Source organism: Camelus ferus, chromosome 6 (genome assembly GCF_009834535.1).
Source record: "Camelus ferus isolate YT-003-E chromosome 6, BCGSAC_Cfer_1.0, whole genome shotgun sequence".
NCBI classification, from domain to species: domain Eukaryota; kingdom Metazoa; phylum Chordata; class Mammalia; order Artiodactyla; family Camelidae; genus Camelus; species Camelus ferus.
Window position 1 is genome coordinate 42250438 of NC_045701.1, and position 17470 is coordinate 42267907.

Consider the following 17470-nt stretch of genomic DNA (forward strand, 5'->3'; position numbering starts at 1 on the left):
ACTAAAGTTTAGTTTTTTACCTCATTTTGATAAATTCCCCTCACTTACCAGTTTAGTCACAAATCATACCTTGTGGTTGTCATGTGAAGGCAGTAAAATATACCTTCGAATGACCTCTATCTAGAAATGCTTTTCACTGTTCACATTTTATCTGTCAGATAGTATTTTCTTTAAGAAGTAAATATAAATGCCATTATTGGGAGAAGTTACCGGCCTAGGACAAGTTCTAGCATTTAGTGTTCTGACAGATCTTAATTTGGATATCAGCCAAAGTCAATAAAACTTGTTCATGCAGAACCTTACCTGGTTTTCACAACATCGAGAGGATGCATCAGGCAAATTTCCACAAGACCTAAAAGATGATAAAGAAAAGCCCAATAAACACTTACATAAATACTGGTTCTTATTTACTTGACTCTATTGATTTCTCAGCTATAAAGATTCAAATAAAAAAGTTGGGACTTTGGATATGACAGATAATAGAGGCTAACAGCAAAAGACGAAAGTCTTTTCAATGGGAGCAAGATATGTGAGTGGCTACTTCTTTATAAGAGCTCTGGCACAAGCAGGAATTTCAAGCAGAGGAGTGATGTTAATGTCTATTAATGTGTTCTCCCAGCAGTCTACTCATTGTCCATTAATCCTCCCACTGCTCCCAATCACATTGACTAACATGCAAACACATGAGCACTGATGCCTCAGCCCTCTCCCCTTTGGTAAATGCACCACCTCTCTCGTCACAGCATGGAGGTACCAGAGTCCCAAGCACGTCTAAGAATGAGTCAATGCCCATCTAGAAGAGAACAAACACTATCGTGCAAGGACACATTGTGATGGGTGAAAGAACAGTTTCTTCTCAGTGTTCAATTCTCTGGGCTTTTCCTTCTTTCTGGAATGTTGTCCTCCTGCGAGGACGCACACACATGCACTTCTTCTGAGAAACCTACTTACCTTCAGGTCTCAATTTGGGCAACTATTTTCCCAGAAATCCTGGGGCAGAGACTGTTAATTGTCCCCTTGTATCTATCCCCTTTTTTTCCTATTTGTCCAGAATAAATATTGCACTTCCCAGCCTCCCTTGATGCTAGGTCACCATGTGGCCAAGTTCTGGCCAAAAGGATGTAAGTGAAAGTGTTTTGAGCAATTTCTAGGAAGTCCTTAAAGTTCCAGAGCCTGCTCCTCTCCTCCCTTTTCCTACTTCCTCCCGGTGGGATGTGGACCTAGTGCAGGAGAAGCCACCTTGCACAGTGGGGTGATTTGGGGCATGGAGATCACACACAGCATAGCAACAAGATAGAAGTGTCCCTGACATCATGGAGTTCTGGGCTGTCTACCTCCAGACATTCATGTTGAAGAAAATTTTCTGTTTCCTTTAAACAGCTGCTATTTGGATTTTCCGCCACTTGTACCGGAACCTAATTCTAACAGATACAAGTACCCTTCGATGCTCCCACAGCACCCTGCACTTGTGTTATTACTGGTTCTGCAACTGTTTTGATTTCCTAAAAGCTCCATGAAGACAGACTCTACCTGCCTTATTCACCTTCACTTATGAATCATTTTGTACAATAGCTGGCATTCAGTAAGCTCAACAAAAATTTGTTGAATAAATAAATTAATGCTGATTAGGGTTACTGCACATGCCGCTATGCCAGTTAATTTTCTAGATAAACTGAACTGGCAGATATTTCTTCTGCATTTATTTCATTAGTTTGAACAAATAAGTAAGGACAGAGAAATATTGGTTAAAATGATACACAGTAAAGCATAGGAAGGACTTGAATGTAGGACTGCAATATTGTTGATCACATATCCAGATGTTCAGTTGCTATGTAAACGTGAGATGGTTCAGCACCTAACAGACTGACAAATGATTCTTGAGAGCTGTGTGCACACAGGGTATTATGCTAGATGCCGGGACACAGCCTGATGCAACGTCAAGGGTGCCTGATAGGATGAAGGATTTCAAAGGTGGACACAGGAGTGACACATTGAGAACAACCTCACAGGTAAAGGGAAAACAATGAGCAGAGAACAGCAACATGCATGAAACTAAGTTTCAGGCCCAGTGATTCAGTGTTGCTATTTATAGTGTGAAAGTTGCTATTTATGTTCTACATCTATTCTAGTCTTTCGTAACTGTTTCTTTTTAATCCCAAATTGTCAGCAGTCATCAAGGAACTATGTCACGGTTCTCATAAAATGAACAACAGAAAACACAGACAAATATTTTTAAGTTTTAGGTAAAATTTTAATTCATCTGTGGCCTGGGTATGCTTTATATTTGAGATTATTCATGCTAGGTCACAAGGCTGACTTCTGTGATTTCTGTAAAGATCATTCAAAAATTTTAAAATCTATCTATTTCACTGGGAAGCATTGTCTACAACTTTCACCTACTTTGTCAAAAACCACTGGTGGATGACTAAATAGCATCCTTTTTCCTTAGAGCTGAGAGTAGAAAATCACATTAAAGGCATGACTTCCCAGAAAGGATGGGATGATACTTTTTTTTTTCCATTTTGCGGATTTAGAACGCTTACAACATAAAGCAGAAAACCCACCTTTTTACCCATCCCTTTACAACCTGAGCCACAGAAAAGAGACAATGGAGGGTGCCCGACTGACTAGGGGACACACCACCTCTGCTAACTCCCAACAGAATCCTAAAGTACAGAAACCTGGAAAGCTATTGTCATTCCTGTGCCTCCTTCCTGTCCACCTCTGCCTTCACCCACGAGCAGTTGCTGCAATGGCTTCAGTAAGCTTTTTAGCAATAGGATGGGGAAATGCAGAAGGCAAACTAGGTGCCCAAAAGTAGACTTGAACATTATTAAAGGACAATGTTGAGTGATCCTTCAGTTAAGGTCTTAATTTTGATTTTAACTATACACAATGTTACTATACATTCATCTGTTCTAAGATATATCATTTGAGATCAGAGTCATCTAAATTTACCCCACCTCTTTATCACTGAGTCAATCCACATTTCCTTTCTCTAAAATTCCATGACATATACCAGTTATATTACATTTTACATTACCAATATTATATGACAATTCCATTACATATATCAAGAATAGCAGTTATGACACCGTACTATGGCTAGTAACATACAGAAATATATACCTGTCTCTCCACACTGCTCCTCTGACCCCCATGCTAACCATTGCAATATTCATCTCCGGACATTTTATACTATGTGAATGGCATCTCCTGCACTTGTGAAAGTGTGTAGTCAAATACACACCATGAGCTCTTTAAGAAGAGGGAGTATTTCAGTTTATAGGCCCATTGAGTAAATAACATTAAATACATGAAATACATTCAGGAAGTTCTCTATCTACACTCACTCCCTTGGTGATCTCATGCCAACCCATGGTTTTAATTACAATCTATATGCTGCCAACTTGCCAACTTACATTTCCAGTCCAGACTTCTCTTGCAAAGTCTAGACTTAAATATCTGATTGCCCTGTTTGACATCTCCACTTCGATATCTAATACCTATCTCCAAATTCACATGTTTAAAACTGGACTCCTGGCCATCTTCCCCTACACCTCTGCTCAAAAAAACAAAATACAAAACAAAAGCCAATCTGTTCGACCTTAGAATCACCCTGGACTCTTCTTTCTCTAAAAACCCTCTTCCAATCCACTGGCTCTACTTCAAAATATAAGCAGACTTCTACCATCTCTCACCTCCTCTACTGCCTGTGCCCTTGCCCCCTTTCTGGTTGTCATGATCATCATTTCTCAGCTGATTAACTGCAGCACCTCATTAACAGGTCTCCCTTCATCCATCTTTGACCCTTTGCATCTGTTCTCACCCAACAGCCTGAGTGATCCTTTTTAAAATGTAAGTCATTCCATGACATTCCTCTGGTCAGCAATGACTCCCCATCTCACTCAGGGAAAAGACATACATAATTGGGGCCTGCATATCTTCTCTCACCAATTCTTTTATTGTTGTCCCCCTCACTGATTCTACTCTGGCCACAATGGCCTGGGGTGTTTCCCAAACATGCCAGGACTGTCTCAGCTTTTGGCCTTTGTGCTAGCCTTTCCCTCTGCCTGGAATGCTTCTCCCCCAGATTCTAATTGGCCAACTTCCCTCACATGGTCAGCAAATAATCTGACTGCTCTAACACAGAGGCCTGCTCCTCTTTACCCCAGCACTAATAAAACTTCATGTTGCTCTGTTTTTTCCTTTTTCCATAGTACTTATCAAATTCTAACATACTACATTATTTACTTATTTTTTATGTTTAATGTTTCCCATCTCTCTCAGTAGAATACAAGCTTCACCAGGGCAGAGATCTTTGTCCGTACTGTCCACCAGCACACACTGAATACCTAGAATATGCCTGACATCTAGTAGTTGCTCAATAAATATCTGTTGAAAAAAAGACACCGAATTACATAGTAAAATAAGCCTGCCACAAGGAGGGGATTCCTTTTCAGTGGTGTGTAGAAGACGACGTTTGAAGAATTTAGTGTATACAAGGAGAACTAGCCCACTCATTCAAGGAATTTATGATAATGTCAAAATAGGAAGTAAGTCTACTGAAATATTCTCAGCTTGTACCTATCCTCTAAGTAGAATGGATTATTCCATAGACAGTTTTTTAAACTAACATTTTATGAGTCAGAAAGCATCTCAACATCTGCGTAAAGATGCAAAGGAACAGCAGTACAGACAGAGAACTGAGGCATTCAAGCATCCCCAAGATGTCAGTTACAAGGAAGACCTATGTTTTCATTTTATCAAACCAAATAAATTTGCATTGTGTTACAGATCCTTCCTTGGCATTTTCAAATTAAATCTAAGACTTCCCTTTTGTTCTCTGAAAGACACTGTTCTAACCATTACCTTAACTGATTTTGTGTGACATGTTTAACTCTTTAAAAATAAAAGAATAGTTTTTTGTTTTTAAAGGGAACCACAGAGGAATAAATGGTTTCAAACTGTGCAAATCTGAAATTCAAAAATAGAACAGCTACAGACAGAACTGATATTTTTTCATCTACTCTACTAGTCAAGCAAATCATTACAACATCCTACTTGATAGCCTGCCCAGAAAACGTGGTAGCCCTACTGAATTATAAGCAATATGAGACTCATAAAGAGACATCAGATACATTATACTTTCCCCTAATAACAGTTAAGGCACGTCACCTTTGTGGCACAGTAAATTAATATTATGTGCACTGAATTGGCTAAATCGGCAATGTTATTTGGCAGGTTTGAAAGATGTTGTTAAAAGTTATGCTTCTGGGCAAGTCATAGCCTTCCTTAAAAATTCTGAAGCAACTATTTTCATGGAAGTTTACTATTAGCATGTGTTTTTCTAAAGAAACTAACCCTAAGCAATGGCTGTTAGCACAAATGTAAAGGGAGAACAGTAATTTTCTTGGTACATACTTCTTATTCTCATAGAGTTTATTATTCCATTGACTTAAGAATTTAGAAATATATATTTCAGAGTTATAAACATATACATACATTATGGTCTAGAAATCATGGTAGATAATGTACAGGTAGCAAGAAAATTTGAGGTAGAATTTAAAAATTAGTGAATTTTTAAAATCATACTTTGAGTGCAAAGACAGAGGGGTTGAAAATTATTAAACTAATGAAAATCTCACTTGTAAACAAAGTTTTTGTATTTTTAACTCAATTTCAGCTCAGTGTAATATACTTAAAAATTATTTCCTACTTTAATTCAATGGAAGTTATCCTTTTGTTTTCCTTTTTTTGTAATTAAGCTTTATATTAGATCCCAAGCAAGCTCCAAGTGCACTTAGATACGTGGTCCAGTTTTAAGCTATCTTTGTCTTTTATGGAAAGCTAACTGCTATATATGGGCCTTAAGACAATCAGTAATGCAAAGAGAAACACCAGGGGGAGAATAAACTGTGGATTCGGTTGGCAGATGCTAATATACCTTTAGAAGTGTATAAAATGTCTCTAAAGAGAAGGAACTGTGAAGAGAGAGAAAGAGAGGCATTTGTTTAACAGATTATGTGTATAGAATACATACACATTTAGAAAAAGTTTGCATTTTATCTTGTTTATCTGAAGCAAAAAAAAAAAAAAATGTTCAAGCTGACCAGCATTTCAAGAGTAGAAGTTTATCAAAATGCAGAAGGGCAGCTGAAGGAGGGATCAGGACTCTATGATATGTCTGCCGAGTGCCAGGACCTATCTTTCTACTCAACAGAAGCCTTGCCCAATTCTGGGGACTTCTCCATCAACCAGAAAGAAAAAAACATTTTGTTCTGCCTCAGGACTTCATTTTTTCAAACTGAAATATATTTGACATGAAACATTATGTGGATTTCAGGTGTATAACATGTTAACTTTATATGTTTATGTACTGTAGTATGATTGCCACTGTAGCAATAATAAGCACCTCTATCACATCACATAGTTAGCCCTTCTTTTTCAGTGGTTGGAATAATTAAATTCTAGTTTCTTCAAAAGTTTGGTAACATCTACAGCACTGGTCATTCTTTCTTCTTTTATTGAATTGCCTAGAAAGAAGGATTTGTCGTAAGAGTCAGAAACAGAACTCAGTCCCCCCTGCCCACGCCTCCAGTGCTGCACTGAAGAGGCTCATACAGGACAGACAGGATGCTTCTCTTCCCAACCATGTATTTAAATGGCATCAAGTTGGTAGCTTGAAACTGGCCATCATGGGATTATTCACACTAGGGAAAATGGCAAAGACTACAAATCAGAGTTTCTGTTTATTTGTTTGTTTTCCAGAGAGCCAATTGTTAACCATTTACCAGCAGAACACTGATCAAATCTAACCACAAATTCTGTTGCCCAGTCTATTAGGTTCAAATAATTTTAAAAGTATAGTCTATAGAGGGCATTTAATTTCCAGAAGCTCTTTAACTCTGCTTGTCACAACTTTCCAAAGGTGCCATAAGTTAATCTTTAGCTTACATTCTCTGTTCACAACAATTTAACAATAAGAATTATGATCCTACACCAGAATTTTTAAGAAATCCTTAGGAACTGATACCCAAGGAAAGCAGCCAGCCTGTCACACTGCCAACCACACCTGTGCTTCACCATGCTGTTGTGCAGATACTTTTGTTATCCAGACCACGTAGAAATTTGGTGATGAGAGCAACAGTCTTCCACTTCTCAGGAAAACAGCTTCTTTCTCCTGGCCTCTTCTAAGAGTATAAGCACCTTAAAAGGGAGGAGAGGAAATGTGGCTACAAGGCCGGCTTTGCCCTTAGTCATTGGATGGAAGTCCAAAAACAGATGGCCTTGGGCAAATACATAGCATCTTGCTTAGTGAGGAATTCAGGTTTTTAGGTCACAAGTAGCCATTTCTTTCTTAGAAAAGAAAGTCACTAACATCAATTACCATCAAAGAAAATGCAGGATGAAATTATAATGCTTTTCTTCCTATTTGAATTAGTACTACTTCTTGTAATCATATTATTCATCTTCATAGAGTAAAACACTTAGAACTTTAAAAATATTTGTCACCATTGCCTTAATTCATATATAGCCAAGTTTTCTTCATTTAATCACACTGTTTTAATACTTTTAAGTGATAGCTCTTAGTATTTAATTTGCCAAGTGACCAAGAACCATAGCTACACAAGTTCTTATTTTTGTTGTTGTTTTTTGGCTTATTTTTTTGTTTGTTTGTGCCATTGGGTTTTCATTTGGCTGGTTCACAAATTCTTGTTTTGAACTGTTATTCCACACCAGCCTCTGTGCCACGCTTCCATGAAGTCCAGCTTACTGAGTCAAGTGTTTTCGGTAAATCGCTCTATACCACAGTCTTTATCAAGGTCTAGGTTATGGGGGGGGAAAAAGAACAAAGCTGATTCATTTTCAGGAACTCTTCTTTCAATTATGCAGGCAGCCACACAGTTTAATCACACAGAATTTCTACTAAGTCTGGATAAGCTAATCTTTACTTACACATGAAAAACTTGCAAAAATAAAACTGACTGCACTTCAAGTAAAATAAGTACGAGCTGAAAAACAATATTTGGATACTAAAGTGTGAGACATTACATAAACACGACAGCAGACAGATTTCGTAACACAAATATTTAGTTGTAATAGCATTGAATATATTACTACTCACAGAAACGTTATCTAAATAATAATCAATGTTTGATTTCAGTTAATATTCTTAAATTACTAACTCACTAGAAACAATATTTGCTTCTATGGCTTCCATCCCAACGAGCACCCCAGTATGTTTCCTTGCTACTGTACAACATTGAATGTGCTTAATCTTAGTCTTCTAAGTGCTGGGCAAGTATATATCCAGGAGGGTTTTCATTCACCAAATTTTTTTTGAGTGTCTACTGTGTATATAGTTATAGATGTTGGTTCTCTTCCGCTTACTTCCATTTTCTCAGGAGAATAGGAAGCAAGATCATAAACTGAGACTGAGGATGAGAAAGGGGACGTTGGAAAGAGCAGAGGGAGGTCTTGAAATAGCTGTCTGTAGGGGTGAGGGGAGGGATGGATTGGGAGAAAGTAGTATGATTACTGGGTGGCACTGAGGGTCCACTTAAGGCCAATGCTGATGAATTTAGTGTCATTTTCTGTAGTCACATTCAGCTATATGCGGGCAGGCAGAGTAGGCAGAGTAATATTTAACCAGGATGAGGTTTTTGTGAAATGAATATGAGGAAGTGAGGGAAGGCAAAGAAATGAATGTGTGTCAGGCACATGAAAAGATGCTCAACATAGCTAATTATCAGACAAATGCAAATCAAAACCACAATGAGGTATCACCTCACACCAGTCAGAATGGCCACCATTAAAAAGCCCACAAGTGATAAATGCTGGAGAGGGTGTGGAGAAAAGGGAACCTTCCTACACTGTTGGTGGGAATGTAATTTGGCACAGCCACTATGGAGAATAGTATGGAGATTCCTTAAAAAACTAAAAATTGAGTTACCCTATAATCCAGTAATCCCACTCCTGGGCATATATCCAGAGAAAACTCTAATTCAAAAAGATACATGCACCCCAATGCTCATAGCAACACTATTTACAATAGCCAAGACATGGAAGCAACATAATGTCCATTAAGGATGATTGGATAAAGAAGCTGTGGTATAGAGATACAATGGAATACTACTCAGCCATAAAAAAGAATGAAATAATGCCATTTGCAGCAACATGGATAGACCTAGAGATTTTCATACTAAGTGAAGTAAGTCAGAAAGAGACAGAAAAATATTACATGATATCACTTATATGTGAAATCTAAAAAAAAAAAATGACACAAACTTATTTACAAAACAGAAACAGACTCATAGACATAGAAAACAAACATGGTTATCAAAGGGGAAAGAGGGAGAGGGGTAAATTAGGAGTATGGGATTTGCAGATACTAAAAACTATATATAAAATAGATAAACAATGAGGTCCTACTGTACAGCACAGGGAACTATATTCACTATCTTATAATAACCTATAATGAAAAAGAATACATATATGTATAACTGAATCAATATGCTGTACACTAGAAACTAACACAACATTGTTAATCAACTATACTTCAATAAAGAATGTGTGCCAGGAAGTGATTATAATGGTTGAATATGGAATGTAAGCTAGGAAGGAGGGCAGTGAGGACAAATGAGGATGAGGACATGGTGGTCAGAGCAGTGGCTTTTTGGTCCTATTGGAGTCAGGATACTAGAGGAGAGAGCTAGAAAGATAAGAGGTGGAGTTAATATTGAGTTAACTTCTAAGTTCCATTCTTATTAATACACAGTAACTAAAGTCTGGAATTTTTTCTCTGTATCTCCAGCATCTAGCACAAGGTATGGTATATCACCTATATACTGAATAAAAATGCTGGAGGAACAAAATGTTGATCCTATTAGTAAGTAACACCAAGTATGTGAAGAACAAATACACTAATGGACATTCACCACTCCCTGAACTCGATTCAGCAGATACTGTCTTTGTTTTGTTTTTGATCTTCAAGTTTCCTTTGAGTTTATAGTTTGACAAATATTTAATTAAGATCCTATAAGGACCAGAATTTGTACACCTTAAGCAGTTAATATACTTAATAGCCAATGTACATCATATAGAAATGTATAAAATTTGAAACACTGACTAAAATAATTATACAAATAAACACAGGCCTCCACAGATGGATTATTTAAGAACCCAAACAAAACTACTTTAAGAGATTTTGAATCTGCAGTATTAAGACCTCAAAAGTAAAAGGATATATTCTTATTTATAATCTGAAGCAAGGTCGGATAGTAATTAATGAAATTTTTTTTTAATTAATCATCTTTTCTAGAGAAGGCAGCCCTAACATTTGTCAAGCAACTTAAAGTGCATCCTCCCTAGAAGAATCTCTTGATGAGGATTAAAACTGTGACAATCTACTCTGAAATTCTACAGAATGCCTACCAAGTCTGAAAACATAGACAAATAAACATAACATCATGAAAGGAACTGTCAATCTGTAAAAAGGTAAATTAATAATGTCTATTTTCCAGAATTTATAAAAGAGGTGTTATTTCTATATTCACTCAAGGACTAAATTTAGCTACCAGATAATTTTTGAATAAATAAAAAGTGAAGAGCAATATTTCTGCTATAACTCTAATTTCTTCATGTGCTATTTTGAGGCTACAAGGATCAATTTCTTCATTTATTTCTTATAAAGTAATGTAGGGGACATGTGAAACAACGGTAGAAACTAAAAGGCCACTGTAATTCTGGGAACAATACCAGAGTTCCGCCAAAATCCATTTTCTCTTTCTTCCATGATCCACGATGGAAAGATAGCATTTCCCATCATCTCTTGTGCGTGACCATGTAACTAAGTTCTCACTCACGGAATGTGAGAGTCAGAGAGATTAAGACCATGAATATGCCTCTTTAATAACTAACTTCCCCTTCCCTCTAATTGGAACTTCAGTATGTTAGTAACTCAAGTTACACCTTACAGATAACAGGACAGGGCGCTAGGGCATGGTGGAGCGACCACTAGAAGGGACCTGTGTTCCAGAGTGACTATGAGGAGCAGAGATTTCATGATGAACTGAACTACTACCATCAGGACTGTTACATGAAAGAGAAATAAACTTTTTGTTCTTTAAGCCACTCTGTCGTTGGGTCTCTTTGATACAACAATTAAGCTTTATCCTGACACTTACCAATGCCAAATTAAATAGTGCCATCACATAGTTGCTAACTACATTATGAATTCATAAATGGCAACTTTTCTGAACTAAATTCATCTTACTACCAAGGAGGAGAGAGGATGTCCCTCACTCCCGGAAAGAAGAAGGGTGACATCATAAAGTATGTCGAGAGACCAGGGCTGTGAGGGTACAGTGGGTTTGCTCAAGCTGCACTTAAGGCTTTCCTTTGCCTTGGAATGGGTTTTAGAGCATGAATAATGAAAACCGAATTTATGAATGTGAGATTTAAAGTTGATATGGAAGAAATGGCTTGAGCTGGACCATAATACAATTTTGAAAATGAGCAATCAAAAATGTCATTGTCTAAAAAGTGAAATAATCCTGTTTTTTTTTTCCATTGCAGAGTTTAATTTTTCAATATTTGTTTCACACAACTTGAAAGATACTTGAAAGATACTCCTACAAGGAGCCGTCTGTGTTTGGCTTTTTCCAGGGTGAACACATATTCCACATTTTCTATTTCACCTTACCAGCGAAAAGCTAGAGGAGGTTTGTGTTAAGAGAAACAATGCTTTCTTATTCATGAAGGTAGTCAGTTCCAACAAAAATCATTTGTCAGGGCTCTTTTGGTTGTTTAAGACAAAATTCAACACAAATCAGCTTAAACATCAAAAGGTAATCTCTTGGCTCATGATTGAAATGACGGGAAATGGCAGGGATGACTGGCTCCAAGACGTTCTCTCCCCTTCCCCCATCTGCTTGTCTCGGCTTGTCTTTATTCACTCCCACTACAGAGATTTCCTAACATAGAGAGCTCTACTACCTCCCAGAGCCCCCGATTCCTGTCCTGTCATCTTTTAGATGTAGGAGGCAAGCAGGACTCCTCTCTGCTGGTTCCAACAGGAAAATATTGGCAGGGCTTTGATTGACTTCATTTTGGTCACATGTGAATCTCTGACCCAATAACTGTGGGAAGGAGGTTGTGGACATCTGAGTGGTGGGGATTTGGTCACATGTGTATCCCTGGATAGAGGGCTATAGAAGAGAGAATTTCAGAGTTTTAAATCTCTTTATAAAATCTTTTTCTTTGTAAGTTGGAAAATAAAACTGGTTTGCAATATTTAAACAATACACTAGTTGCTTCCTTATCTAAATAATTAAGTTTTAATCCTAAGTAGCTGACTCCTCTTCCACACTGCTAACCATGCAATGACAATGCTACTGGGACTAATTAACTGCACTTCATCTCCAAAAACACTTTTCTACTAGGAGCTCTAGTTTATAGTTTGGTTATTTTATATTCCTGTGAGATTAGCAGACTTGGAACGAAAATGAAATGGCTTAAGTTTTAAATATACATATCTTGCATAAGATGTTATGTTAACTTGTGGATAAGGCACCGGCTCACCTAAACTTGTCATGTATTAAGTATTTATTGTATCAGGAAAAGTGTTCAGAAATAGGGAAGACATAATCCCTGTTTTAAAGGTTTATATAATAACTTTGGAAGGCATTGCAATAGGGCATCATGATTATTAAAACTGCACACTGTTTCCCAGGGGGGCAGAGGTAACTTTGGCTGCATGGTACAATCCACAATTCAGTTTGGCATAGCATCTTGCACAAAAGTGTATCCCAAACCACTTTACAGAAGTGAAATTTCCATTCTCAAGCCAATATATGCTATACATTACAGAGCAGCTGTGTGCAAACATTGCCTCATGGAAAAAGAAGAAAAAAAAACCTAAGGCATTAGGTCATGAGATGAAAATCCAAAGAAAAACTTAGGAGGCATGGACTTGTAAGCTAGAAAGGAAGGAGAAGAGGAAGGAATGATAAGAAAGGAAATATGTTAATTTGCAAGTTTTAAAAATAGATCTGTGATAAGCTAAAGACACATCACACACTTTTTCCCCTAGAAAAAGTTGAGACTGTCTTTTATATAATCCAAAGGAGTAGTAGCAGAAGTTAGATAAACATAGAAAGTAAGAAGTTTGTGGCATAATTACACAAGATTAGTAATCTCCACTAATATGGGATAAAGGCAATATTATGATGTATTTTGAGCTACCCTGAATTATAGTAAACCATTAGCTAAAATGGGTAGGGAATGAGATGTACTGTGAGAACTAATTTCATAAGCATAAACATTATACATAATTGTGCATTAAAAATATAATTTTATAAAATGTTACTCATGTAATAACACTGGGATACACTTTTGTGCAAGATGCTATGCCAAACTTAGTAATGATACTAAGACAAACCACTTAGACCACATACTTTTAGAACCTCACCTGATTTCAATAAACCAAAAAATATCAATTTTTATTTCATTTTAGTTTTGAGTCCTAGAGTACTAGTTAATAGGGATTTATATTTAACAACTGACAACAGAGAGTTTGCTGTACTTAAACTGGATTTCCAATATAAAATCTTGCTTTTAAACCTAAATAATTTTTAAGTAGAAATTACTTCCAAGAATATAGAGGGTAAAAAAATTGACTTTTTATGTTTCCCATCATTTAAATAACAGTAAAATATTTTTAAAAATTCAAATTCTCCATTTTGGATGTTCACTTGAAGCTTAAGTTTCTATTTCAAGTATCATACACAAAGCAAATTAATCTTCTATACACTGTGTGCATAACAAACATTCTATTCCATAAACTCCAAGATTATCCATTTAACAAGGGGGTTATATAACTCATTAAAAGTTATGCACTTCTTTTAAGGGATATACTCTTGAATACTGGAATTTTTCACATAAAATATGATTAACTCTGTATCTTGTGTAAGTTATTCATGTTTGGCATCTGCTCATTTCAATTTGGCAACTATCTCATTTTATATGACTCATATAACACTATGCATGAAAAGTGAAGAACTTAAATCCATAATGTATGAACTCCCCAAAGGTTTGGAAATATTGGATACTCAGTTGAGTTGTAAATGAATTTGGTATCACTGGCCTTTAAGGGACACTGAAGATTACACAGATTATCACTGATTTTGGCAGCTTAACAAGAGTTTAGCAATGGCTGATATTATACATATGAAAATCCACACTAGATTGGGTACAATTAAGGTTTTTCCTTTACCTTCTTAAATACACAGTATTTTTTTTTTCAAATCCATGCTAGCTGGAAAAAAAAATCATTGTGTTTTAAAAGGAAAAACAATTAACTTTTCAGAAATTTCTGCAGTATCATACATCTTAAGAATGATGACGACTAAAGGATCTTCCCCTGCACCTTCCTCTCCCCAGTATGCTCACTCTAAAATGAAAAGCAGTAACTATTTACAATAGCCAAAACATGGAAGCAACCTAAGTGTCCACGGACAGATGAATGGATAAAGAAGATGTGGTATATTTACACAATGTAATACTACTCAGCCATGAAAAAGAATGAAATAATGCCATTTGCAGCAACATGGATGGACCTAGAGATGATCATACCAAGTAAGTCAGACAGAGAAAGACAATTATCATATGATATCACTTATTTGTGGACTCTAAAAAATGATACAAATGAACTTAGACACAAGGACATAAAAAACAAACTTATGATTACCAAAGGGGAAAGAGGGTTGGAGAGGGATATTAGCAGATACACACTACTGTATATAAAACAGATAAATGAAGTCCTACTATATAGCACACGAAACTATATTTAATAACCTGTAATAACCTATAATAAAAAAAAATCTGAAAAAGAATGTATGTATAACTGAATCACTATGCTGTACACCTGAAACTAACATAACATTGTAAATCAACTACACTTCAATAAAAGTATTTTTTAAAAAGGAAAGCAGTATTACAGAGTGGTTAATAGTGTCAGACCCAGAGTCAGGATAATAATATCTTGGTTTAGCAGTTTCTTTATCTGTGTGATACAGGTAAACTGTACTGACTTTAGCACTCTGAACAGTGCCTGGCATATTACAAGCATGGGATAAAGAGTGGCTACTCTTGTTGTTGCTATTACTATTTGTAACTCTAAGACTCTGATTTGTAGGCAACCCTGAGAAGCTTTCCAGAGACTACGGTGACGCGGGCTCCGGCTGCACTGCTGAGGTCACCCTCCCCGGTCCCAGCCTCATCTCAGAGTCCAGACATCCCAGTGGTGGTGGCACAGGTGGGATGCTTCTTCAGCCTGGGCAGGCTCTACTCTGGTGGCCGCTGTCTCAGCCATGCCCTTCTCTAAGGAGGGAGGCATCATGTAGTAGAAACACACACACACACAGCACGCGGCTCTGGAAATCTCAGTTTGAATTCTGTACCAAGTTTCACAGATCACTTATTCCAGAGGTTCTTATTCTGTGGTTGGACTTTGGAAAGAAAAGGTTTCCATGAACTCCCAGAAATTATATGCTGAATTTTTATTTTAATGTTCATTTTTATGGCAAGAGATGTCTATGACTTTCAACAATTTCTCCAAAGATTCTGTATCCTTAAAATGATCAAGAAGGACTCATTGAGCTCATCTGTAAAATGAGAATAAAAACAATAGTCCTACTGTTTTAATCCACAGGGTTGTCCTGAGGATCCCTTGAAATAGAGTGTGAAAGCACACTGTAAGTCATCACCACACAAGCGTTTGTGATTCCTAACTTTGCTGTCATTATTATTATTTTTTGAATCAGTTTGTGTGAACTTTTCTGATTATACAGTGTCATCTACAAGGAGCTCAGAACTCTTCCGTCAACTTTTTGAAAACCATGTCATATCGCTTGCCCAAGCAGTAAGCATTGAAAAGAAGATTGAGGCACTGCCTTCAGAAAATAGTCTACAGATGTGTTTTGTTCAGTTAGCATAGTGTTCTTTTTAAAATGAAATGGCTGTCAACATTTAGAAATCAGATGTTTTCTTTTTAAAAAATCAGACTTCCAGGTTATTTGAAAAACTGAAATATCTGGCAGCCTTTGTCACCTTCCTACAAGGCTGCAACCGGCTGGAGCTGATAACAAGGACTTGTGCCACTCCCCACCCAATAGTGAATCTAGTTTTTCTGTTCCCCTCCTTTGACTAACTGGCCACATAAGTGTCCCTACTCTATAGAAGTTAATTCTAAATCTTAAGAGCGTATAATCATTCTGCTTTGAAAATATATAAGGTGCCACCTCCCCCTTTTCTTGTTCTTAGAAAGTTCTTTCAAACTTCAAATACAGAATAATTAGGATAAACATTCAGGCAATTGAGGGCAGTGTCTACATTTTCCATATACATTGCTTTTTCTATTAGTGAATTTTTGTCCTTGAAAAGAATGTCCTCTAACAGGAATATTGAAGGGCAACAAGACCCATGACGTGATTAAAAGAGCCAAAAAAGAGGCAAGTGATGTGATGGAGGAAAAGCCATTCTAGCCAAGGGAAAGTTTTTGCCCTCACTCATAATTTGACCAAGCACAAGTCAATAGGTATGAAGAGATAGACGGACAGATAACATATCATTTTGGAGAACTTGAAAGGAATCAGCAACACAAAGGGCCTCCTAGTTTTATCCTGAGGAAAAATGTTACTTTTAAGGATAAGAAAATCGTGAAATACAGGAGGATGTTTGTTTCTCTTAAATTTCATAGGTTACAAGGAATTGCATGAGGCTGACTTTTCTCTGGGACTTATGAGGAGGAAGAGCCACCATAAAATTTGAACATGCATGGTGAAAATTAAGGACTGGGAAGTCCTTGATCTTCCTTTTCAAATCAAATGTTCTCTCATATTATTAAGGGCCCCCAAATAATGATGGTTATAGTAAAGAAGAAAAAAATGGCAACAGGAAATCCACCTCGATATGGTTAGAATGGACTCCTTTCCAAAACAGTTCTTAAGCTCTTGCTTTAAGGAGCACTCTATTTTTTAAAAATTGGTGCTATACTGGCATTGGAATTTTGATTCAAAAGATTATATCAATTACCTAGACCTGTGAAAGATTTCAAGATTTATATAGTCATTACCAAACTAAAATTTATGCTGGATCATGTACTACACAGTAGATGCTTCAGCAAAAGCTGTGTGGTGTAACAGAGGCCATCCATTCCAGCGGCAGACCACAGGAAGTTTTTCTAAACTTAGTTGCAGGGGCCTTTTGGGTTAGAGCGAGGTTGCACTGTAAATCTGCCATTCTTAGAGGGCCAGCTTTCTCAATGCATATTGAACCAATATCCCTGCCATGAAACTGTGTAAGCTAGATTCTATGCCACTGTAGTAAAATGCTCCTCAATAAACTTGTTTTCACAAGAAGTTTGCCCACTCATGCGTCCCAAAGCTGTTGTAATCTTCATTGTAGA

At 36.9% G+C, this 17470-nt stretch overlaps 1 protein-coding gene across 9 annotated transcripts in view; it reads right to left on the reverse strand.

Moving 5' to 3' along the window:
* The window catches only part of SLC25A21 (solute carrier family 25 member 21), a 421523-nt gene that overhangs the window by 180393 nt on the left and 223660 nt on the right, over window positions 1–17470 (reverse strand). For all 9 annotated transcript variants that reach the window (XM_032481914.1, XM_032481920.1, XM_032481919.1 and 6 more), the window contains one exon: window positions 304–352. In XM_032481914.1, coding sequence (XP_032337805.1) covers window positions 304–352 — 49 coding nt within the window. The remainder of the gene's footprint in view (window positions 1–303; window positions 353–17470) is intronic.